At 35.3% G+C, this 27,211-nt stretch overlaps 1 protein-coding gene across 2 annotated transcripts; it reads left to right on the forward strand.

Annotated features, from left to right (window-relative positions):
* The first annotated feature begins 1,717 nt into the window (after positions 1-1,717).
* Positions 1,718-23,497, forward strand: LOC115917900 (uncharacterized protein C7orf31-like). Of its 2 annotated transcripts, XM_003731390.3 has the most exons (9): positions 1,718-2,511; positions 10,727-10,906; positions 14,004-14,075; positions 14,485-14,514; positions 15,122-15,315; positions 15,766-15,851; positions 16,080-16,343; positions 20,853-21,008; positions 21,849-23,497. In XM_003731390.3, the coding sequence occupies exons 1-9, from the start codon at positions 2,345-2,347 to the stop codon at positions 23,094-23,096; spliced, it is 2,397 nt and encodes a 798-aa protein (XP_003731438.1). In that variant the 5' UTR covers positions 1,718-2,344; the 3' UTR covers positions 23,097-23,497. The 2 variants fall into 2 exon arrangements, with proteins under 2 accessions (XP_003731438.1, XP_030842972.1); XM_030987112.1 differs by lacking the exons at positions 1,718-2,511; positions 10,727-10,906 and adding an exon at positions 12,902-13,385.
* Positions 23,498-27,211: the final 3,714 nt, after the last annotated feature.

The raw sequence follows: 27,211 nt of genomic DNA on the forward strand, positions 1-27,211 counted from the left end.
TCCTCTCACTCTCTCATCCCCTTTTCTCTATCTGAACTTGCCACTTTTCAAATTTCCTTTTCTTCTTCAGTTCTGATCTTTCCTCTCTATTTCTATTTCACTCCCACCCCCTCTCTCTCAGCTCTGTCTCTCTGTCTCTGTCTCTCTGTCTCTCTTTGCTCTCTCTGCCTCTTCCTCTTTATCCCTTTGTCTCTCCTTCCTCCCCTTTGTTTCTCTCTCACACTTTCTGTCCCTCCCTCCTCCTTTCCACCTCTTTTCTCTTATGATGATGTTTTACAGTACAACATTCAATAATTATATTTCTATAATTATATGTTATTTTTACTGTGACCATTAACACCTAAGGAATTCCATTTCTTTTTGAAAATAATTATAAATTGAGGCTTAGGTAATTATCAGTATGTTATATGTCATGTATTTCAGCAATATAATTATGTGCAATATTAACTGCCATGATGATTGGCATAGCGGGTTCTTCCATTCATTCGTATTTTGATATTGCATGTACTTTTATCTTCCTCTCACTCCCTCATTCCTTTTTTCTATTTGAACTTGCTTCGTTTCAAATTTCCTTTTCTCTTCTTCAGTTCTGGTCTTTCCTCTTTATTCTTTATTTCACTCCCATTCCCTCTCTCTCTCAGCCTCTTCCTCTTACTCCCTTCATCTCTTCTTCCTCCTCTCTGTTTCTCTCTCTCTCACTTTCTGTCTCTCCCTCCTCTTCTCCACCTCATTCTCTTCTGATGATGTTTTACAGTACAACATTCTTTAATTATCTGCTATTCTTACTGTAACCAATAATACCTAAGGAATTCCATTGTTATCATGTGCAATATGTTTATACATTATACTGTACTCATATCACGCCTGTGATTAGCACACTGCCAAGACTCCAATTGTAATACTTTTTAATACTTGTTAATACTTTTTAATACTCAATACTCAATACTCAATACTTAATTACAATTTTTCCAATGTTACAGTTGATTGAATTCAAGTATCTGTATACATTTTATTTGTTTATATGTCAACATTTATTCGTTTTTGCTAGCAATGTTTCATATCTTGTATTTTTTTTAAAAATCTTTTTTTGTTGTTGTTTTTTTGTTACTACTTTAATGTTTTAACTAAAAAATGTATTCATTGTTATATATTTGTCCTCATTTGCTATGTTATCTTTATGTTTTTGAATGCTTTTTATATTGATGTAAACTTGCAGTTTTAGTCTTCGGACTTGTTGACAAGTAATGAATAAAACCTTATTTGAACTTGAACTTGAACTATTTCGATATATCATTTACACGTAAAGTCTTTCCTTAATTAATCATGCAAATTAAAAATTAAAAGTTTGAGCATTTTACATGATCAAAATATGTCCAATAAAATTTAATTCAATTGTCAATAGAGATGAGGATAACGTGATATGGTTTTAAAGCCGTAAATGATTGAGAGATAAAACGATACAAAACGTCATTCATGAACCATATTGAAGCACCTCATTATCAATCAGGCGTAACCAATGAATAGCATCTCTATAACAACGGTCTTGTATATCGTTTGTATCAAAGTGTTACACATCACTACATCACTTTGTTCTTTACTCCAACAAACTATTGTATACCATATCGATTTCGTATATTCAAGGATAAATGGCATGTAAAGGTGGACCTCTGTATGATAATGAATACAGCTCGATTCAGACACTGCATCCCGCAGCGAAATCGTTCGCGTGCATTGATGTGTCGCGCCGCGTAAAGCGTCAGGGGTCGCCTTGGTTACGCGGATGTCCCGTATGTTTAGACCGATATCGGTCGTCTGCTAGCGACGTTCCGTGCATTGCTATGTAATCCCACAGGTGTGTGTTTTTTTCACCGCGACGCCGTATCACATGTGAATGTTGATATCGAATGTGCATGGACCACTGTGTGCTGAGCAAGATTGATCAATGTAACCATATCGATGTAACTCATCTGAGAGCACGAGACATCATTCATCGTCGGCTTGACATACAAGCTTGGAAATAATATTTAGATAGGTGGAAACCTCCTGATTCCTGTGGATTTATATTTATGGCGGATTAATCGGATGTTCTTGAGTATTTATCGCAACGGAATTTATTCACACTTCATTTCTCAACAGAAGCAACCTGACTTTTACTTTGTGATATTCTTTTTACTTCAGTATTGTGTACATGGTCTGGTTCGGGATATAAACTATCTCTAGAGCTGTGACTATCGGTACAAAAATGGAGTGATATCGTAAACTCATAAAATAACCAAAGGCTTCAATATCATATCGATAATACTATTTGACTCATCTAATCACTGATTGACTAAATCGCACAAAAATGACGGCGGCTATTAGCATGACCAACCCCGCCTCGGCGGGCCCGATGGGAGTGGCCCATTATTACCGCGAGCCACAGGGACTTGATACCCTCTCAAGGAATTTTCAGTCAAGTGAACTGTTTACACCTTTCCAAGTTCCTCAGAGATCTACAATATCAGTCAGCAGGTAAGCAACATTTTATTCATGTTGATTCAGGAATATATATATTAAATATTGTTTGTAAATATTAAAGTTATACATGTAGTAACCAAGATGGGTTACTAGAAAGAAATGGGCAATTCCACGTGAAACCAAAAACGGTTTTAAAGCTTTACATTTATGTAAGTTACCTGAATATATACTGTTTTATGCGTGAGTGCTGTCTTTTCCAGTGGATGTAACACAGTCCTTCAACAATTCCATAGACTGATTCGGTAACATTTGAAACCAAAGATAATATTTCGAAGGTTAAGTGACAATATGACTATTTCTGAGATGTTAAATCGTTACTGATGTTCCTTCGATTTTAAAACATATTACGAGCAAGGAGTAGCTTAACAAATATATATAAATTAAGTGATGTATCTAAAGTGTATCGTCACTGCCACCGACGAAATAATGTGAGGACTTAAGACATGCACTTGTAAATTTAGGATAACATTTTTGTTATAAATTCAGTTCTTTTTGTGTGTAAGTCCCAAAATACATCTCATTATTGAGGTAAGGATAAGGCGAAGTCAAAGTGAAATTTTGTGTCTTCTAATATGTTTATCATTATTTTTAGTCGGCGCTTAGTCGATGTTGGTTTGAGTGTTTCGATCAATCTGTTGAAATTATTGGGAAATATTCCTCGAGTTTAGTAGTTGTACCTACACGATAACATGGAATATTATGTGTCATTATTATAATAGGCATGTACAGTTAACAATTAAAATTATTCATACCCTTAAAGCCCCTCTAAAATATTCGGAACCCCAAAAATTTGATGGCCAAATTTTACTCATATTGAATCATAATGTGAAAGAAGATGTCATTTCAAACACATTTTTGCAAGGATTTTCAAAACAAATGAGTTCGAAGTCAAATATTGATTGAAGGAATACAAAATTTAGGTTTTCTGCGTACAACAGAAAATCCAAATTATTTATTCTTTCATCAATATTTTTTCTTCAAAGACATTTTGGGGGGAAATCTTTGCAAAGGTGTGTCTTAAATGACATCCTCTTTCACATTATGATACAATTGAAGTGACATTTTGCCGTGAAAATTTTGGCAAATTTGGAGCTCTCAACAAGTTTTGTTAAAATAAAAAAGGAAATACGTTACAAATTGATTTGTCCCGATTTATGTATCTTACCAATATGACATATCAAAGCTTATATCTAAAAGTATTATAAATAGTTCCTAATTCAACCTGTCCATTTTTCATTCCGGAGTTACGGAAAACACACAAAATATCACATTTTACAAGGGGTATGAATAATCTAGTTGTTAACCGATATTTGTTAAAGTTCTTTGTAAAGTACTAGTATGCATATACGGTTATTATCAGTTGATAACCTGAGACAAACTCGACTAGCTTGAAGATGTTTGTTGATCTGATACACTTATAACCTCAATTTGACATTTTACCTTGAGTTTGACTGAAGCATACGACATGCCCACAGGCAACCAGCGCGGACCAAACAAACTTCTTTACAACTTCGGTACAATTAAATATTGATTGGTGTCTTTATTCATGAATCAAGCCATGATAAAGCCGGCAGCGAGTTCTAAAAAAGTGAGACCAACTCGTTAATTTCTGTTCTATATATTCTCCACTTTCCATATAATTTATTGGTGTTTATCTAATATCATAATTTCTTTAAGATGCATAAGACTCCTACACAAATTATAAACATACAAAATTATAGAGAGTGATTACACATGCTGATAGCGATGGTCTTTAATGACATGCATATAAAGATGGTATATCAGCTCCGGTTGAATTGAGAACATACATTATTGATGGTGCGTGGTCTGTGTTGCTAAGCATCGCAGTGATCGGTGCATGTATTATGCAGGTTATAGATCGAATACTCTATAATCGAGAAGCTAATTTGATAGGATGTAAACATGATCTGAATTAAAAGAAATTACTTCATCAAATTCAAAAGGACCATCGGCAGTTATTATTGTCCTCTTCACCTGCCGAGGTTATTAATAATTTATTTTCGAGAAAAAAATCTATCGTTGTCCCTTTTACAAATTAAGGTACGAAATTGATTTATAGAATACAGGGGGGGGGGGGGGTGTGCTCATAGATGCACCTGTTTGCAATCTGATACACCGTTTTTTCAGCTGCTCGCCACGTAGAATGCAGGTACGAATATTATAATAATGATATTTCACCGTCTTGATAGTATACTGTTGATTTAGTACTTCGCTCATGTTCACGATCCGTTCCGATTGTTGTGTTTGGGGGTTTTGAAAATAATGTTATGTTAAGACGTGAACCCCCCCCCCCCCCCCCCCCCCCACTCCCCCTAAACAAAATCATCAAGATACAGATAATCTATTAAAGTTGACGAGTTTACGAATTATACCCTTGTAGATTTATATCTTTTTCTAAAGAGTATTGTATTATTTTTTATACAAAATCATGCATAATTAATATGATACAAAGCAACAGTAATTGTATTAATATCAAAACAACTGTATTGTCATCTTGAAAGACTTGGATTGTACAAATTTTACACGAGCAGACTTGTGGTTTCATGTTCATACAAGCTATAAAAAGAGGGAGAGTGTCTTCGTTGAACAGACAAGTAATAACGTATTACTGAGTATTTCACATTGCCTAAAATGAAAAGTTTGTCAAATTAAAGTGCACGCATTTCATAGAAATTTTCCCTCTACCGATAGATTCGTACTAAAGGAGCTTTGTATTTCTGATCAAATATAAGGTCGTATGATTGTCTTGCATACACAAAAACGGATATAAAATTGATGGATGTGGTTGTTGCCACATGCCTTTGAATTTGTGACAATCGTCTGTCAGAAAACGGTACTTCAGAATTGGAAAGGGATTAAAAACAACGTAGATGGATAAGGTCATAATTGTTAAAACTGAATTGAAATGAATTCCTGGTAAGTATACTCTGAATGGAGCTCATCCGGGTCTTTATGTATGGCTGATACGAAGCAATTAAGATAGTAACCAGGTAACGGTTGTAAATTATGTAGAGCCCTTTCCACTGGATGCAAGGTAAATCGCTTAGATTAGATCAGGTTTCTATCATAAGATAATGTATTACCAGATGTTGGTTAATAATTATTGTTAATGGTCTATGAATTAAGAATACACTGTTACAAATTATATTAAGTGTAGTCTATATGGTGGTTCTGTTCGACGCGCGAAGTTAATACATGTATAATTCAAAATTATAGGAGGCGCGATGGCTCAGCGGTAGAGCAGTGGTCTCGTAACTGGGAAGTCCTGGGTTCGAAACCAAGTCAATGAGATCGTGCATTAGAGCAGTACTCCTCATTTCAAAGTCACTCGGAGAGGACTTAAGGCTTTCGGTCCCATATTTATTTCTTTACAAGCATATACACGCCTTATTATCAGTCAGGTAAACAATCATTAAAACACCACCTTCAAAATATTCGAGTCAAAATTAAAAACTTAATATTTGGAAGAAAAAAAAAAGAAAAAAAATAACATACACTATTGGTCATAAAGGTGGAATATTTTGACCATGATTTATTCCTAATACATCTAAATAATAGTATACATTCTGATATTGTATTGAATTGGCGAGTGTTTGTTTTCATGGTCAAAATCATTCCATAAATTTGGGTTTAAAAAAAATTATTCCTCCTTTATGACAGTGTATTAACTTGTTGACAAGTGTGTGTACAGATTGGAAACCACACTGAAGTTTATTAAAATAAGAAGGTAGCCATTGCACCTAGGCCCCTGTGAATCGAGGCCACTATTTATATTTGTATTTGTATAATCTCGTCCCTCTGATGCACTTCAATTTTTTTCTTCTGTTTATTGCACAAATTTGTTTTCTTGCGGAGCAAGAACAAACCTTAATCATGTCCGAAGCTCATTGATAAATGTATTCAATGATAACATTGTCAGGTTAAAAATTTCCTTGTAATAATCCGATTCTGAATTTAAATAAGCCTTAAAAGATAGTATTTTAGATGGCTCATTACAATGCAACAGGTCTTATTCTTCCTTCACTGTATACAGGCCCATGTTACATTAGATGCAAAGTGCCAAAATCAGTCGCAAAGTAATCAATAGGTTCTTTGGTTAACCGGTGGAGCGATTTATGACAAGACGCAAACATCATAAAGATCTATTACGAAACTGTGTCTTCCCAATCAAAGAATAGATGCGAATTCGGTGACATGGTTACGAGATAAAGGGTGTTTTTCGAGATGGCTGATTGATGTCTTAAAGGTCCTTGGTTGACCATTGGTCAGAGCTTGGCATTTCAGGGTAGACTGCGGTCAGCGTCTCTGAATTAAGACAATGAACGATGAGGTTTTAGGGGTAGGAAACAGACGTGAGCAAATGAGAATATTGATTGGAACTGATTTTGTTAGATTTCTCATAACAACTAAACAACAAACAACCAAGAGAACCAAGAAAGCAGAGAGAATGGAACATAATGAACTATGAAGTATTTTCTTAGAAAAAAAGAATTTAAAAAATACAAAATAAAAGAGAGTTTTGGCATTGCATTTTAGACTGTGGTCAGCGTCTCTGAATTGAAACAATTAATGTAGTATAGGAAAAAGACCCAGGAAATGAGAATATTGATCGGAACTTTTTTCTTGTGATGCGTATCTCTCATGAAAAAAAAACCCAACAACGATTATGTAAGAGAGAGAGAGAGAGAGAGAGAGAGAATGGAAAGGCGAAATGTAAAGTATTTTTTCAGTAACAAGAATTTTAATTAAAAAAAGAAGGAGGTAATGGTTGAGCATCTTATGGTAGACTTGAGTCGGGGTCTCTGAATTAAGACAAAGAATGATGAGGTGTAGGGGTTTGAAAAAGCAGCACATGAGAATATTGATTGGAAATAATTTTTAGATTAGATATCCATCTCTCACAACAACGAAGAAAAAGAACACTATGGCGTATTTGAAAGAGGGGCAAATTGCATTTGAGAAAGCTCAAGCGCTTTGCCTTTCATGAGACCATTGTGTTGATACGTCACTGACGAAGAAGAAGGAAAAAGATAGCAGAGAGAATGGAAAATGATGAAATATGAAATATTGTATAAGGAAAATAATTTATAAAACGAAAGTATATAGATCATGGATAACATTCTTGAGTAAGATGAGTGTAAGTTATAATCAGAAACGAATACGAATGAGAAAGTAGGCCTAGTACGCGATTCGATGTTATACCATCACAATACCATACTTAAGTACACTAAACAACTACAGAGGGAGGAGACAACTCCGAGTAGAATAAACGCCTTAACGTAAAGTCTTTGATATGTTTCGGCTGTGCTTGAACGGTTGAAAGCCGGTCTTATAAGGGTGAGAATGATGAAATGAACCTTTTATAGAGTTGTACAATTGTAATCGGTGCATTCATCTGGGTTGTATTGGTATAACAGAGAGTGGATAATCCTACTTTACTTTGTTAATCGGATATCAGTAGTTATAGTGTACTCAGTACATGTAGTACCCATTCATTTCTTCAGAAAATGCTTTCAAATTAAGAACACTTTAACGGAAATGTAGTCTTTTCATCAAGACGAGGATTTTTTTTTTAGTTTGGGACATCCTAAAAATACCATAATGAATAAATATTATTTAGTTCAAAGGGTTAGAAATTCAGTTGTAAGTCGGGTAAATGGTTATGTCTTTTTTTAAATACATTTGAGCACACACAGAAGAAATTACACAATAATGTAACTTGGGGGCATTTTAACACAGTCATGACTATGCCTAACATCGAGTACAGCCATCATTATTTCATAATTTAATTGGTTCGATCTTCATGCTCTACTCAAGTGCAAAGATTTCCAGTTCTCCTCCTCTTTTTCTTCTTTTTCCTGTTCCTCTTCTTTTCTTTATATTCTTATTATTGTTCCTGTAATTATTATAATTTTTCTCATTATCTGTTTAATGTTGTTATTATTATTATCATCATTATTATAATTATCTATAGTAAGTCTTTTTACTTATCTGTCTGTAAATAATACGATTTTAACTTATTAATTTTGTACATTTATGTCGGGGACCCCACTGGAAATAAGCTCTCGAGCTTTCGTGGGTTAACCTGTTATAGCTGACTAAATTTTGATCTGTTGTTCTTTTCTTTTGTTGTATGTTGGAGGCTTGGCGAATAAAATCAATCAATCCGGGAATCAATCAATGGCTTGTCATGTAATGAAAGCGTCACTTGGTGATCGAACAATGTTTAATTATGTAAATGTTCAACCTATCCATCAAAGTTGTCCCTTTGGAGTGTTTCGGCTCGGAAAATAAAATATTCCAAACGATAGTTTAAAGGAGAATAATAGTCGTAAGGCATTGAAAACTCGTCACCAAAATAATCGAATTGAGCAGTGTATATCCTATTTTTACCGTTATTGTTCGAGTCGATATAAATATTATGAGCTCTTTGTTCAATAAAAAGATGATATTAAGTAATGATCAATGCGGCCTAGCCTTCATAATTATTTGCTAACAAACTTATATGGGATAATGACCATCATTTTCGTAATTAGATACCAACTAAATTGGTGTTTGTTCCAAAGTGCATTTCGTTGACCTATGCTGTAGTTCGGAATCTGTTGGCGATGGAAAGGCTTAGGTATTGTGGTATTTATACCTACCTCTTCGCTTCGTAATATCATCCAAGCTAAATAACAAATATACTTATCTATAATAAAATAGCCACTTTTTCATCTTCTCCATGGATAAAGTAACATTATGTCTCGTAAAATATGTAATTAAATGTCACCTAAATGGTACTCTATTTGTACAATCTCAAGATTTCTCCGCTCTGTGCATTTCAGAATTATCAGTCTCAAAGTTCGGGCGATGCTCGACCACTAGTTTTTGACTCCCTACCCCTTTGAAAAATGATCTACTGGCGTATAACTAAATGATCAGTTGATGATAGTCTTATAAATTATGTCTTCATAGATTTTATGGACAATTTTAGTTTTGCGCTCAATGGCCTTCATAGCTTAGGGTAAAAATAGCAGGTACATGTTAATTTGTGCTCGTGATAAGACTTTAACTACAAAGGTGATTATTGATTTGTACAGTGTTTTTGCCCAAAGAACCATTGAAATGTAACAGTATTGTAACAGTGAACATTAATATGTGACATTTATTTATCAGGGCATTACATTAAAAATTTCAGTGCGATTTCTGTACAAAATAATACAGGAAAATGTGATCAACTTTATTAGGTGGATGGTCCCTTTTACCATGCCACTAGGTGGCCTTCATAGCCAGGTTTGGCCTTAAAATCATAACACTGATAATTCCATGAGATGAGCATAATGAGCATATGATATTATATTGAAGGAACAAAGGGTATTTTAAGCCTAACGCCCCATTATTATATTGTATCTGAAAAATCGCATCACTTGGTGGATTCACGCAAAATAAAGAAGTTAGATACACATCTCACGTCTTTTGAGAGGATGTAATCTGTTCATGTAAAAGTCTTTTATCTCTATGTCAAGAAGAATCCGAACAGCAAATATTAACCTGTCTTACTGTACAATAGGAAACTCTTGAATGCATTCTAACTGTAATCCCTCTGTAACTGCTGTGTAGCAAAAGTCAACAGCGCCTAGAAAAGTGTAAATAATATCGTATGACGACTTGTCTGTTTGATTTTGTCTCGTTTTGTTTGCGCGCCAATTAGAGGGCTCTAGTCAGTCTGTAAGTGGCAATATTAAACATTTACTTTGGCTGTTATATCGAGATAAAAGAGTCATGAAAGGATCTTCCCTTTCATTTTTATAATATTGATTTCAAACTAATCAATCTATACCAATGACACTTATCAATGTGTAAAGTGCTGTATTAGGGGAGGAGGTATAGCATTGGAGTTAAAGGTTCGAGTTAAAGTTTGTCAAACCTACACCATCGTGCGAATTTTCTTTGCTCGGTGTTTTATGATTTCAAAATCTTCCATAATTTAAAGAAATGTAAGGACCAGCCAGTCTCATTTCAGTGATTGTTATATCAGTGAAAGACATTTGGTGACACGTGGGGGGGGGGGGTCTTTCTCTCCCCCCCCCCCCCCCCCCCTCCCCGAGACTATAGCCTGTATATGGCTGGTAAGGAAATAATCAAATGGATATGTAAATCTCTTTAATTTTCATTAATCTTTTAAAAAATTGTTATTACTTTATAGATATTCACACTTTCGAGATGCTCTCGACAAAACCCCCCGTGTCCCCTGGGGTACGGCCCGTGAGTATGGAGGCGCTGGCCCCATCAATCTACCGGATGATCACAGGCCCAAAAGTGAACCGCCCGCAGCGGTAGAGAAAGGACATCGGCATTACGGAGCAGGAGTCAATCCCTATCCCAGGTGAGAACTAGAGCTGGATATATCTGCTTAGCAAAGTCAAAGTCAATCCTTTAGATACAAATTCAGATACAAATTCAGATATAAATTCTGTAATTTGAATAAAATATACATTGTTTTCTTTATCGACCTTTGTTGGACATTGCAGGCTCTCAAAAACGAATTATATTTTGAAACAGAATTTAACGCCTTGATGAAGAAAAGGTGCATCTTAAGGATAAGACTTGAATCAGTGAACTCGGCAATCAATAAGGGTGATTGCTTTGAGTTAATTTTGAAAGTGATTCAAAATTCTCATTCTTCATATTTTCCAAATCTTAATTCGACGAGAATGAGAATAGTGAGAAAAAAGGAGGAAAATTTTGAAAATGCTCCCAGAATGGTAGAATTCTAAAGGATTGATTAAGACATAAATGTGAATGAATGTCACGAAAAGTACACGATATCCCAGCTCTAGTTTACTTCGAATACATTTACAAGTTTTATTACATTGCTATAGTACGCATGTATATTTATGTTACAGTTTTTTTTTAGCATATCAAGTTTATTTTGCAGAAAATCATGCGGGATGGTAAGTAACATTAATCTTTGTGATATCAGACATCCTACTCGTTGCCATGGTTATCTTATATCTTACCGCTCACGCATTCACGTAATTTCTTTTATTATTTTGTCATGATTAGTTGAAATGGTTTAGTGCCAATATAAAACTATGTTGGAAATGAAATACCATGACGTAGTTTGTATAGCTAGGGGCCTGTGTTCACCGACACAAAAACAAGCTTTAATTTAATATCAAATCACTGTGTTCACAGTGATAGAAAAGTTTTATGTTTCTGAGGTAAAGCATAATCAGATTTCAAAATTTTGACATAAAAACATTTCGTGTAATTTTTAAAAAAGAATTACGCAAAATCCGTGCTTAATACAGCACGAAAGTATATCACAGAATTGAATTTTACTTTAAAGAATAACAGATTTTGGAATAGAAATTGTATGATTTTTTTTTAATATGGCCTTTAAAATATCTTAACGTCAATATGTGCACTACTTCAGCGGAAAATTCAACGTTAAACTTTGTGGAATGCACACTCAATTCTGAACTGCAATCTATCTACCCTTTCATTTAAAAAGAAAATGAAAAAAGTGGCTCCTACCTGTAAACAGTATTGCCTTTGGTATCATTTCAGTTGATGAATACCAAAGAGGCTTTACAATCTTTCATTATAGCAATTTATTAGAAAGATTTATTAGGCTTCTAATCGATAAAAGATTTTATCTCTTTTAGGAAGTATGGTAAAGGCATACATAAAAGACAAGCCGCAAAGCGAACTATGCATGAATTCATCATTCGATATACAATTTTCTAGGTCAATTTATTGAACTCAGTTCAACGCAGTTCAATTAATATCAGTCAGTTAATCATGAATTCATACAAGCGTTTTATCAGACTAACTTTCAGTCAATGAATACATTACACAAAAGAATAAAGAGTTCAGGCACCTTTTGAAACTTCATTTATTATTTTTATACAAAAAAACATGTCGTAATATTTGTTTCAAACGTGTCATTACTTTCTTGGAAAAAAGAACTGCCACGAAACTTATTCCTTTGTCAGTGTTTTTCTTTTTCTTGGAAGTTTGAGGAATTTCCTGTTGATCTGCTGAGTATTTCGTTTTCAAAGCTTTTTTTTTTTTTAGCAAAATCGGGTCACCCTGTCTAAAAGCTGGCCTTCCAGTTTCTTGGTCATTATTTTGTACGGTATCTTCATGCAAACAGAGTTTCAATATTTCTGTAGTTAACACCCCTAATACGCCTTTTGTCTACCTCTTAACGATAAAAGCTCACTGGGAGCACTATCTATATCGATTTCTATTCAGTCTTTTCCATTCTTGGGAGTTACCCAGCCTTTAATACACGACAATACCGAGTCGATGTCATGACCCGTATTTGATCGCAGGGGGGTATTATATGACTGGTTGTTTTGCATATCTCCTTAGCGATATGCATGAGCGTCACCGGCTTCCGTGTTTTGGGACCGTCAACAAAAAGAAATCTGTGCGTGCGGTCAGGAGCGGAGGTGCAACACAGGGGTACCAACGTGCTACCCTTCAAGTGGTCCCGTAGACTGGTAGCAGAATAAGCGTGGAGTGTCTTCGTCGTGTACATCTTCGTGTTGTTTGAGTCATGTCAAGTTGTTATTGGTGACCTGATGCAGTTTGATTTGCAACTAATGGCCGATTTATGGCCTTTGTAATCTACCGTTGACCGGTTCCACCGTGATTTCGAAGTTTTATTGCGAGATTTTCTGCCAATTTCTCTCGGACTTTGCTCTTTCTCGCGTGGTATTTGATCAACCTGTCACCATGACTTCACTTCTGCCAGCATTACCGAGGACTTATCCTCATCTTCAACAAGTTAAAATGCAAGAGGAGGTTGGGAAGAAAAAGACGTTTTTAAAACTGCACCCTCTCTACTACACGTAAGATACTTATACTTCGACTATGAAATAGTAATCATTAATTTGCAGGAAACATACCTGACACGTTTGAAGGTTGTTAGAATTTGTCCGATGTTTGACTTTGCGCCTTTGTTTACAAATGGGAGAAGTTATATTTGTACAAGACCTGTTGATTAGATTTCAATTGTGACTTCCCTTGGCCATCCCTTTGGAACTATCTAAATATTGCCTTTACTTAAACTAGTACAAACATTTTAATAACAGTATTGTGGCGCGCTCTATATATTTACTATATTTGACAAGGCTAGAAAAAGTTTAAGTCTAAGTACAAATCTATTTGCTCGTAACAATGTACTTTCAACACAAGAAAATACACAATTATATAAACTTTACTAATAGTCGTCGTAATCATCAATTAGTTTAAGAATAATCTGTAATACATTACTGCGTCATGGTCTTTCAAATATCTCCAACTTTGCAAATCATCCAGATATGTAATCGAACTGCGTGGTTGAAAAGGCAAGGGTAGATTTGTTTCAAACCAAAACTAGTGGTAAAAAGGTTATACCATGGCAACTAAGGATGTATCTGTGCATGTATATGTTTTCTATCTCTAATTTCCTTCATATGTTTATATAGAGGGATCCCCATCGACCAATACTACGACCTCACGCTACTCAAGAGGAGTAACATCAGATCAAATGATCAATTGTAAGTATATTTCATTACTGTCTGAATTGTTTTATTCTTCATTTTTTCATTTTGTCAGAATAAGAACATCAAATATATTCCTCAGACAGTTTCAGTGAGTGGACAAAAGGAAAATTACATGAATAACTGTATGCCGATTGAAAGATAAAAATATTTTTTCTAAATAAATATATTTCTTTTTCTGTTATTTTCGGCCTCATTGGAATGAATTGCATGAAAGATTTAATTAAAAACTTCCAATTAATTTATAAACAGTATTATATGTTCATATAAGATATTATCATATAACACAAAAAATTAAAATACATATTGGTATTAAGTTTATTTCAAGTAAATTGTTATTGCGTCTTCTCGATTTACAAGTGGCAATTCTCTTAATTAATTCATATATCATTCTTTTACTTTTCAGATTACCAAGGCCAACGGAAGTTGATATGACGTAAGTATCTGAATATTCAGACTATGCCTTCTTATTTCTCTACTTCCCCAAAATATTTCTTCGCAAAAGTTGATTACATTTGTTTGATTGTCAAATTCATTATTCTGTCAAATAATAATAATAATAGCCTAATAGTCCACTCCAAATTTTATTAAACCGAAACGGAAATTCTTTTTGCCCAATTGATCGTGAGCCCGGCAGCCACTGAGCAGCGCCAGATCGACGTTGCTCTATCCCTTACATTGTTGAACGCCAAACAAGGCTAATGCAAATAAGGCAAATAAGCTAATGCAATTCATTTTTTTAATGTCTGTTCTTATATTTTGTATGTTTTGTTTTTAAATCTGAGGCTTTTACTTGTCCTTTTAACATTTGAGAGAGAAATTTGAAGCAATGATTATACTAAAGAAGTGTGAAGTGTTTTCAAAACATTCATTAAATGCTCCGATATTTCAGAATTTTAACCAGTCAGTAGCTGACTATGTTCCACCTGTTGTACTAGTTCCATGTTCATGTATAATATTTTCATATAAATCACCATTGCCCCCCTTCCAACTATCATTCCTAATCCTCTCTTCTCCTAATGGTTTTATTCATCTATTTGCAGCAAGCTCTCGATAGACCAGCCGTTCCCTGCCGAGCATCCGTACAGTTCACACATGTCCCGCTTCGCCATGTTCCCAAGCTTTGCCTCCACACCCGATGATTATAAAACAGGGGAGGCTGCTCGACAGCAGCAACCCCTTCACCCGGAGATCCCTGCTAATCCTAACCCTATCACCATCAACTACAAGAGCAAGGGTAAGTAACTCGATTTGGTGCCAAATTTGACAATTCCGACAGCAATTAGAAGTATTGAATAAATTACAAGAAAACTGTTTGGTATATTTAATACAATTCAATTCAATTTATTTATGTTTCCAACAAAACATTACAAATCAATTATAAACATTTACAACAATTTAGGAATACATATTACAAAAGGGGGTCCACTAAAAAGCAATATATGTCACTTAATTTGCAGCCTTCCTTTGTGCATTCATTGAGAGTTTGAAAAAATCTTTGACAACATTTTGAGAAGAAAAAAATGAACTAACTTTTGATATGGTTAACATCTTGAATTGGTATAACTAAGTCCAACCCACATAATGTACATTTATTTTAGACATCATTTTTTTTATTTAAAAGATATCAATGTGTGTTTTAGTGAAATTTTAAAATAAAGTTGTTGTTTTTATTTTGATTATCCAGGAGCCCGTGATCGCGTTGAGACAGAACATATTCCTCATGACTCTCAGAAGAAAGCTCTCTCATGGCCTGGCGATCTATTCTTCCAGGTAAATGCCGTCTCGATTTCCCACAATCAAGAATGAAAATAAACTGTAGAAGAGGTTGTCTAAGATTGAGTAATTGTCTTTATTCTCGATTATTTTTTGTTTTTGGATTCATTAAATTGTTGTCCAATTTTTGATATTTTCATAAAATTTGTCCCCCCCCCCAAAAAAAAAAAAAAAAAATCTGTTCAATCTTTTAAAATGACTTCCCATCTTTCTGAATTATCACAGAATAAGAAGACGCCCGCCAGTGGTCAACAGCAGTTCTACCCAATCCCGCCCAAGGCTGTCATTCCCAACCACGCTCCTCGCAAGCTAGACCACACCCTCAATCCACGAACAGCCAACGCCCTCCGCAACGTGGAGAGATCGCAATGGACGACCACGTATAACCGCGCCCATGCCGGCTACGGACCCGCCAACACCCTCGACCTGGACAACCTGGAAGATAAAATGGAGATGGAGAAGAAGCTGAGAATCGAGGATCATAGTTTGGTAGGTATCTCAAAACGAGATAGGAATTACTCACTAAAACAGAAAAGGGGGCAATGTAATAAAGATGTTAGGGCGTGAGACGAATAATATTATAGTACCTAGGTAAATATGAATTATGAGGCCTTCACGATTTAGTAAAATAATGAGATATTCGAAATATTTAATAGGACAAAGAGATTTGCGTATGCATCTAGTTTCATAAAAAAATAATCACTAATATCTTTGAACTTTCATATGACTATATTGTTTTATTCACAAGTCTTTTTGACAGCCATACCCTTTTTAAGGCATTATAAAACCCTAATGTTTTACGAAATTACATTACTGTATGACATAATAATTGTTGAATAATTGAGTATTGGCTAAATTGATCATTTATTTTTGTAATGAACTGATGATGTTATTTTTTATTATGATGAATCGAGAGTTGCAAGATTAAATGTGACTCGATATCTCATGTTCTTCTTACAGGTTTGTTACATTTTATTGATTTCGTAACTTGATCCAAATTATCTTGATGTCATTCTCAATGAATGACATCAAGAAATTTTGGTGATATTGTGATGTTTTGATATACTTTCTTTGTATTCATCATTTTTATGATTGTGTTGAAACGATATATAACTATGACAAACATTATTACTGTATACGTGATAAATCCACTTTTAAACCCTCATTCTTATCCACAGCCTGTCCAACGGTGTCTACCATTATTACGTCACGGGGTTCAGAGGTCACATTGGAATAAGGCATACCTTCCGCCTTCCCCGAGATAAAAATGTTCGCATAATTTTGTATTTCAAGAAATAGTATATCCATGCCACATAATGTTATGCCTGCAGTTCTGTATAACATGAATGCAATTTACTTTATCAAGAAATGGTTTCAATCGAGACTTGTTGTCGTAAATGAGAAAAATAGCGTTTATCATTTAATATTGATTAAAGGGGATTATATTATAATCATCGTTATGTTGTGATTTATTTATGCACACCTTTGAACGATTTTTATGGTGCAGGATCATACAAACATATACAATATAATGGACCATATGATGATATTGCTGAATCACTTCCCTAAACTTGATGAAAACAATATTTATTATAAAAGTTGCCAAGCTAGATTATGGTTCATTCTCAGGCTCAGAAAGGTCAGGTGCAAAATGAACAATGTCGGAAGTTTTGGGGTATTTGGAGAAATTAGTGCTGTCATTTTATTGTTATATGCCATTGATTGAATGCAAGAGTGATCCGTCCATACTATATTGGAACCTTTACCAAAGGGTTTTTGTACAGAATTAGTATTATGATTTTATGCAAAATAATTGTGTGAGAATTCCGTCCAGAAGCAATTATGTTAAGATATTCATATGCTTTTTATGTTTTAAGGGAAAATTATAATGTATTTTGTAATAACTGATATGTGACAGTTCATTTTTTAAACAAATTATTTCAATGTAAGTTGGTATGGTTGTAAAACCATTCTAAATCTCACTTTAAGCAATGTCTTTCAATCGTAAAAGTATAAGAAAACTGATTCGGTATTCAAGCTTAATCAGACTTGTACCAGTTTGAAGTTTAATGTAGTTAATAATTAGATTTGATATAAAAAGTGGTTCGATTCCTTACTAACTCTCGATTTCTTCCATCTCCTTGATTTCTTACCACGTTTGTATTTTTCTAGAGGCTATCTGGTATAGTCTTTTGGTTAATGGGTCCTGTCTACTATAATTTCCTTCATAACTGCTCGTTTGCAGTTCTCTAAGAATTTCCTCTATACCAAAAACAAACTCCTCAACTATTGCACAATTTCAGAATTTCCTACGCACAACTTTATTCTTCATTAGTATTTCCATATTATTATTCTATTCTTATACACTGTTATGTACTATAAGACTACAACAACCAAAATCAGTATTTTAAAATACTTTTTATAAAAAATATTACGTGTAAGATATAGATTCTTTATTTAGCTGTCGAACAAAGCTGAATACTATCGGTTTTCCAAGTATATTATTATTCCAAGTGATTTAAATGCTTCTTTGGCTAAAGTTTCAGAGTCAGGATTTAAATGTATACTTGCGAGTATTGGTCTCTTTTTTGAAAGTGTTCTGCAATGTGCTATTTTTGTGAAACTTAGCTTTTATTTGTTGTTTGAATTGAAGTATTTGTTTATTGCAATAAATAAATGTTTTGTTTTATTCTGCAATCTCCTTTTCACCAGTTGTTGCTCATTTCAAGATATCATAAGCGCTAAGCAATAACATTACAATAAACAACATATATTTCTGTCCTGGGAACCAGAACGAGAATGAATTTTAATTGTGACCAAACCAAAAGAAAACGTGTTAATGGTCTGGGAGCTTTAAAATATGACGAAATTATGTAAAAAGTTTTCTAGAGATGAATATCGGAAATAAATAACATAATATTAACTAATAATCATTTTTTAATTAATAATTGCAGAAAATTGCCTAATGGCATCATGCATAGGTAAAGGATATTTGATTCCACAGTCGGAGCTAAGGAATATCGGCAAAAAGACAAATTTCTGAATTTATATCTAATTTTGTATTACGGACAAACAGACATTGTCCAGACAAACTATTATCGAGAAATACAAACAACTATCTTGATAATATATGACAGGCGTATTTTAAAGAAAGATAAATCAAGATAAAGATAAATGCCGGAAAATAGTCATGATGAAAGAAAACTAGATAATATTCCTACCAAATAACATACACATGAAATGACTTTTCCGTCTCCATAACATCACTCATGGGTAATGCTTCTTTGCATCACTCTCCATTAAAAATAAATGTTAACTGACTTCTTTATTGGAAATCGATTCTCCTCTATTGTATTAAACATGTCCCACTTTCACATTACTACAAGCCATTATCCGCCCAAACAGACGATTGATGTCCATAACGAAATCGATAGCTGGTTTGGTTGCTATGCGCAGTTTCTTAGTGACTGCAGCGGTGGTTCACCCTAGCCACGCCCACTATATGGCTGTGTGAATATATTAGGCTTGGTAAATGTTTAATGTTCGTTTCTGAAGTGGTTGTTCAATAATAAATCGACTACCATATAAAAGAAGAAATGTGAATTTAAATGATAGAAATACATTTCTCGTTTTGCGAACGATAGCAAAGAGTGACAAAAACACAAACAGTCATATTCATGCTTGGTATATTTAGATAATTGTAGGCGAAAACATTATAAATGATTTTTTAAGTAGAGCAGTAAATATGCTGGATATGATGGAAAACATGAAAACATAAAGAAAAAGTCAGCTGATAGCATTTTTCCGATTCACTACACAAAATGAATTTCACGAAAGGAAATTCGTTACTCACACTGAAAGCCAGCACCAGTGCTCTAGTAAGCAACAACCATAAACTAATTCCCGAAACGTATCTGGCAGTGGGGTGTGGAGTATGTGGGTCGGGTTAACAAAGGCACTAGAGATAGAATAGTGTTTGTTTTTAGTATTTCTCTTCGAACGAGAGGCAATTAAACAGAAGTGAAGATGTTTATTGTTTGTTTCGGAAAATAGGCTAAAGTTGAAATTCGCCTCAAGACCAGCTTAAAATGAACTAAAGACGTTTAGCAAACTAAAATGAGCACTGGGTATTTATAATTATGGTTCGTTGAGGGATGGGAGAGAAAAATTAGAAATTAAAAATGTATTTGAGTGCAGCGGGAAACAGCTCAGATTGCACTATGACGTTTACAAGTGATTGGCATTGTCGTATTACATTCGATTTAGGGCAGCCCTTTGACTATTTACGGACAATTGAAAACCTATAACACGATGAAATCTGTATAGAAAGTCATTCAGACCAGAATACCGGCACAGGACAACTATTACCAGAGTAATTACTCTAAGAGTGTTAATATTGTTGGGGGAGGAAACATGGGGTTAATAGTCCGGGGTTGATTTTCTAGGGAAAGATGTCCGGGGGATGATGACCGGTGTGGCTACCCAGAGATATAGTTGTCCGGATACTCAGAATGTAGTTATAGGTTCTCCTTAGTTCATGCATGTTTATTTTCTCTAATTGTTATTGTCCTGTATATGCATGCAATATCCAATTATTGCTATATTTGAGCAACCATCGAGGTTCTAGCAGAGACATGCTAACATGGAATTTTCATCCTATAATCAATTTCTTTTCTCCATCCAGCATCCTACGACAATATTGTAATCCGCTAATCACTTTCTTTCCTCCAGCCAGGCGATACTACTTTAGGTCTAGAGGTCTAGATCATATAGGCATAATGTTTGTACAATCACGTTTCCTTCCTCAGAATGCTACATAATAAATCCAATCAAATTATTATCTTATCTTGTTATTACATTGCAGATAGATGATCAAGAGAATATGCTTTTCAAATAACATGTATACAGGTGGAGCAACAGCCAACAAACACTGTAAACAAAGTCCTTTCACAATGTTTATCCTTAATATTAATCTTATTTTTTGTTGTACCCCTGCAGAATCCTCGGAGCTACCCAACCTTCATGCCACCCCGCCCAATGGAAGGCAGGATCTCACGTCTAATTGGACCAAACCAGATGGTACGATGTGTGGTCAAGGACGGAAGGATTCTCTACGTACCCTATTACCCAAAGATCGAGATTGAAATGGACAAGGTGAGAATCCGAAATGTCAAATTATTCAACCCAACAATGCTTCTTACATCTTCAAAAAATTGTTTGTTTAGAACCTCAGATGGGAAAGAAGGTTTTATCAATTTTCGGAATTCGATTGGGCAAAAATTCGATATGATTTCACATAGCACATAGAAGTAGTGAATGTAAAGCCGCGGATATTTTTTTCTCTTATCCTCAAGCGAGGTTTTTATTTCCATAATAGTAATACATTTGTACATTAATAACTCAATGATTGAGTGAAACATAACATAGGCTAAAAATTAAAGTACATTCAAAAATTCTTCCAGCTTAGTATTATTTTCTTTGCTAACACATTCATATCTTAAAAATAATCTTAGCAACGACTTGAATTAAAAAAACAAAGTATGTGGGTAGTAAACAGAACCATTAACAATCTTCTTAACGTAACATTTATACATTGCATATTGCGCATAATTTAAAATAACATTCAGAAGTGAATATTTCTTGTTTCCAATATCCTTACCTACAACTATTAAAGCCGCGGAATGGACTTTTAGGTTTGGCCATATCGTATCATACCCCAACATGGTCGAACAAGCAGAGAAAAAAAAGGATCTTTAAATAGTAATTAAGCCGACTAGGGCGAATTCTTTTTCATTAATTTGTCAATGGGAGATTTTGATGGGGAACAGGAGATCGGACCAATTTCAACCCCCCTCATCCCAATCGACCTCAAACGCTTTCAAAATCGCGTTGTCGTATGTGAGCTGAGAGTATTATTGGTTTGAGTGTCTTTATAGGAAATGCGAACAATAATTGATTTTATGATTTTAATGTATTGATATTACTTTCTTTTAGGTTCGTGAGCATAAAAACCTGCCAACCGAGACAACGGAACAGTTCCAGGACCCCACTTTGACCAAGCAGTGGGAACGTCTTCAGTCCGCCCAGCATCCTGATGGCCACCTCAGCAAGATCGAGGAGAAGAAACGCGAGGCGGCTGAGAACGCAGACCCAGCCAACACTCTGCCCATCGGTGACAACAGCTACAAACCTGTAGAGAAGGTCAAGGAGTCGACTTACCTCCAGGATATGGCGGTCAATCGTCGGGCCGAGGTGGAAGACATGGCGCACAAGGCTCGGTGGAAGCAGGCTGAACTCCAAGAGCACCACCACGACTTGAAAGAACTGAAGAGGAAAGTGGACTACACGACGCCATCCCTGCAGAAGCAGGTCTACTATGACAGTCTACACAAGACGTATACATCTAAACCACCCTTCTACTATGATGGTGATAACCCATATGAGCACGACTATGTAACCCCATGGGACTATCACAAGACGTCAGCCATTACAGATCAATACAAGATCGAGTCCCATGCTGCTAAGATTCGAGAGAAGGTGCAGGAGAAGATTGACGCACAGTTCCCTGGTACTCCTGGGCGCAACCCGTACGTCATGCCCAAGTACACGCAGGATCAGCTAATGAATGGTCGTCCTCGGACCGTGGAAGGTGAAAAGGTTCAGAAGCCAGTTCCGCAGTCCACTTACGTCTATAGCTACACACCCGAGAATATGAAGACCATCGTGACTCCTGATCAGCCTAGGTTTGACCTCTGGGATGCCAACCGTCCTCTACCGCAGATCTACAACAGCAACACGGCCACAGCGTCACCTAATAGCAAAACCAGCACTGCCTCGAAGCAAGTCTCGATTTCAGACACGGTCAAAGTAGCTAACGGTGGAAATGCAGAGCCTCTGCGGACCCATGAACAGCCCATGACAAGCCACGAGCAGATGTTGCGTACCAGCATGAACGGTCCTACCGAGCCTGCAGCCCATAACCCCGGAAGCAATCCTGTAGTTGATGCACGCCATTCCAATCCAGAAGGGAACCGTGACTGGAGGTTCGATTGGACTCCAGGCTACGCCTTGGGACCAAGACCCCAAACGACTCTTCTGAATCAGCAGAACTCCTTCACCAAGACGGGTACCCGTGCGGAATTCAACAACACCTTTGGAGAAACGAATCCCGATCTCCGTGATAACATTTCTGATGGAAAGAAACATGAGTTCCAAGGAGAGAATGCATTCTCCTGGCACTGAATGAAGGGCAATGCCTATCCCTAGACAATATATGGACATACTACGAATAGCGCAGGCCCAGTGCCCTTGTAACTGTAATAAGGAAAAGGAACTTCACCCTTCGTGGCAATGGGGATCAATAAATTGCTTGCGATGTCATGTCAGTGTTGCTCCGAGGTCTGAAGGGCTTCCTCGAGGACGTTCATTACCGTAATAGACTTTCTCATAACTTTTTTTTTTTCAATGACAAATTGAATTTGCACAAGATATCAACGAGTTTTGAAGTGGGTTTCGTAATGGAGGGCAAATAATTATATGAAGTGAGTTGATGTGATTATTAACTTGGTATATTCACAACTCGAAATGAACGAGTGTTGTAGATGCATAAATGTTTTTTTAAAATATGTTATGATCGGCCAAACTAAAGCGTAAAACTTTTTACTCCCTATTTCTGCCACAATCTCCCTGGCTAAATCTCTCTCTCACTCCCTCCCTCCCTCGACTCTCTCTTTCTTTTTGTGCTTGTATATCTTTCCTTGTACATTTCAACACTTCTCCCGTCCGTCTTTCTCATTTACTATTTATATAGTGCACTTATGATAAGTGGTGATTTAACATAGCTTCTATGCAATAGCCGATAGTATTATATTGCCTCTTGAGGTCAAGCAATTATCAAAGTTGTGCATTTACCTTGATCCGTCCATTATAGCCTACAAATATTATTATCTAGCAGCTATTTTCACTTTCAAGTGCATCTTATATACTATGCAAGTTGATCAGAGTTTAATTAAATGTAATTAATTAAAACTAATATCATAATAACTATTTGTATACATTGTACTTTAATTATTACAACCGACTATGTTGTTCAACGAATCTTTATTTGTATTTACGTTTTTATATGCAAGAAAATAATGCTCATTGCTTTGCCTTATTCTACGTTTAATGAATAGAAATAAATTAGAATATACATGTTCAATGATGCTGATGATTTTGCCAATGCATATTAATATTCAATTTAATTTGATGCACAGCGTGTTCTTCCTCTTATTTTGAATTTTTTAATGATTTAATCAATGTTAGTGTTTAAAGATACTATGTCCCTTTTGCAGCCAACATCAAATTATGTAGAACTTTGCAGGAATTATGAATATGTCATGTATGTCCTATCTGTGAAATTTAAACGTTAGGCTTAGCAGTGTCCTAATATTCAAATTATGCTAGGAAACCCGTTTACTTGCTAGACTTCACTGGCAAACGCTATTGAGTGACTGACTGGCTTTTTTCTTCTTTGGTAATAACATACATAAAATGAGCTGTAAAGGGTACATGAGCATTTGTCTACATCAATAACCCACTTCTTGTAATGGCCAAAATTAAACTGATTGAATCTTTGCGCAGCACAAAAACGTACGACCATTCGATACAATGGTCTGAAAATCAGACTATTACTTAATGACTTGGTAGCACTTAAGTTGAAAGGGCAATCCACCCCACATGTGGAAATAAATTTTAAAAAAAAAAGTCAATTCGACAACTAATAGTCGTTATTTTCCCGCTCAAAGACATTTTTAAGCCCCCCTTTTTTAAGGGAAGTTCTTAATTAGTATTATCTTTCAAATGCCGTTGGAATTTAACCTTTTCATTTGTTTGGCCTGCAAATGGGACATAGTACCTTTAAGTCATGTCAATTTGTCTACAATTATTGTTGTAAAAAGCTGATCACCGTGCAATGTCACTAATATATCTTGATTGCATACCTGTTCTATATTATTTTGAGTGCAAAATGCACCGAAACATAAATGACGTGAAATGTTACTATTATACTCATAATTGATGTGCTATTAGTTATATTTTTCTTTTTTATGTGAAAACAGTATTTAACACTATTGTCTATTTGCAAGTTGTGATAGATTTTAACAAAAAATTGAATCATTACTGTGTTTTGTGCAAAATACAATATTGCTGCTTGGCCAGTATTGAATGACTTTATGCATGCTAGATTTATTGATTTTGCCCTTGAAACATGTTTCATGTTCCATGTGTGTGTTTTGGAACTTGTTTGTTTTTACATGAACATGTTTACAATTTCCTGATTATCTTAACTTTATTATAGTATGTGCCATTTATATGGATATATTCACTTCAAAGAGGCATAATGTTAGACAGCTGTGTGAAAAACCTTTACAATATGTACCTTTAAGATATATCAAATTTCATATTGCAATCATATTTCAAGCGTAGAAATGATATTGTCGTCTAAAGTAATGCACGGAAACTTATAAGTGCCGACGAGATGACGAGTTGTTCGAACTTGGCAAGTCGACATGCCGAGATCCTTAATTACATGTATCTCGTCAGCTCTTTAAAGCTTCTGAATTAATGTTTATATATATATGGCTAGTAAAAAAAAACTATTGTCACTCTCTGGACTTCACGACTACACACATTCACTTACTGTAATTCTGGGATTTCAATAATGTTTGATCATTATCTTATGCAATATCTTGTTTTCCTCGCACCGATTTGAGCTGCATTAAAATTCATTCTCAAACGAATCGTCTGTTTGTTTGCCTCTCTGTTGTTTGTAATTCAGTGCCTCAAGATTATCCCCCAACATTTCATCAATATCACGGTTCATTATCATATTCTCAGACGTAACATCACTAATAGTTGTATATATCTCATCAAACTCTTTTAGCGGATTACATTTAGACAAATGAAAGGTACTTTTTCCACATTTTTAAAGTCATTCTCTTGTGGGAAGTAGAATTGTATGTTGACACCAAATTTTAGAACGTTTCAAACTAAATGAATATCGTACCGAAAAAAAGGCGTTACAATATCGTTTTCCTCTTTTTTGTCTACTTAGCACCCACAAAAATGACAAAATGTGACATGATTATTTATAAATTTGACTTCATAAGAAACGGTTCATTCAGTGTTTGAATTTATGTGGTTATCTGTTTTTATATTTAGTGTACCTTTATCCAAGAGTGTAAACAGTAAGTTTATGTATGTCTTAAGCACATGTATCAGGAGAGATATTTACATACCGTCTTTTAAAGAGTAGTATGACTTGGCCGTTTTTAGTCTAGGAAAAGGACAGAGGGAGGTGATGAACATGGTGATGGTGATGAAGATGATGATGGTGGTGAGATGAAGGTGATGGTGATGAAGATGATGATGGTGGTGAGATGAAGGTGGTGGTGATGAAGATGATGATGGTGGTGAGATGAAGGTGGTGGTGATGAAGATGATGATGGTGGTGAGATGAAGGTGGTGGTGATGAAGATGATGATTGTGGTGTTGATGGTGATGATAATGGTGGTGATGATGAGGATGTTGACGATGTTTATGATGATGGGGGTGCCGTGGTGGCGCTTATGATGATGGTGGTGCCGTGGTGGCGCTTATGATGGTGATGGTGGTGGTGGTGATGAAGATGGTAATGATGATAATGGATGATGATGGTGGTGGTGGTGGTGGTGGTGATGATGATGATGATGATAATGGTGGTGCTAGTGATGATGATGACGTTGATTATGATGATGGTGGTGGTGGTGCTGGTGGTGGTGCTGAAGATGATGGTGATGATGATAATGGCAGTGATAGTGATGATGATAACGACGATTATGATGATGGTGGTGGTGGTGGTGGTGATGATGATGATGATGATGATGGAAATGGTGGTGATGATGATGGTGAGGTGCTGGTGGTGATGATGAAGATGAGGGTGATGGTGATGATGATAATGGTGGTGATAGTGATGGTGATTATGATGATGATGGTGGTATTTGAAATGATGTGAGTAATGCCGTTGCTTATCACTTCAAGACACCATCACAACAAAAGGACAAACATATGACCCGTCATTAATAAAGATGGAAGTTACACTAACAATAGGAAAATATTTCTAAGCCATCCTCAACAAAATACAATTTTAACAAGTTAATATAATTTCTGATCAACGTTGCTCTTTAATATATATATATTCTTTAAAATCTCTTGGATTAATCAATGTAATTTGAATAAAATACTTCTTTTTATCAAACAATATATGGTTCAACATTGACAATCTTATCTCAATGCTATAACATTTATGTAAGATGTCAAAACAAAACAGAAATTGCAAT

The sequence above is a fragment of the Strongylocentrotus purpuratus genome, unplaced genomic scaffold (assembly GCF_000002235.5).
Source record: "Strongylocentrotus purpuratus isolate Spur 01 unplaced genomic scaffold, Spur_5.0 spur5_contig_838, whole genome shotgun sequence".
NCBI lineage: Eukaryota > Metazoa > Echinodermata > Echinoidea > Camarodonta > Strongylocentrotidae > Strongylocentrotus > Strongylocentrotus purpuratus.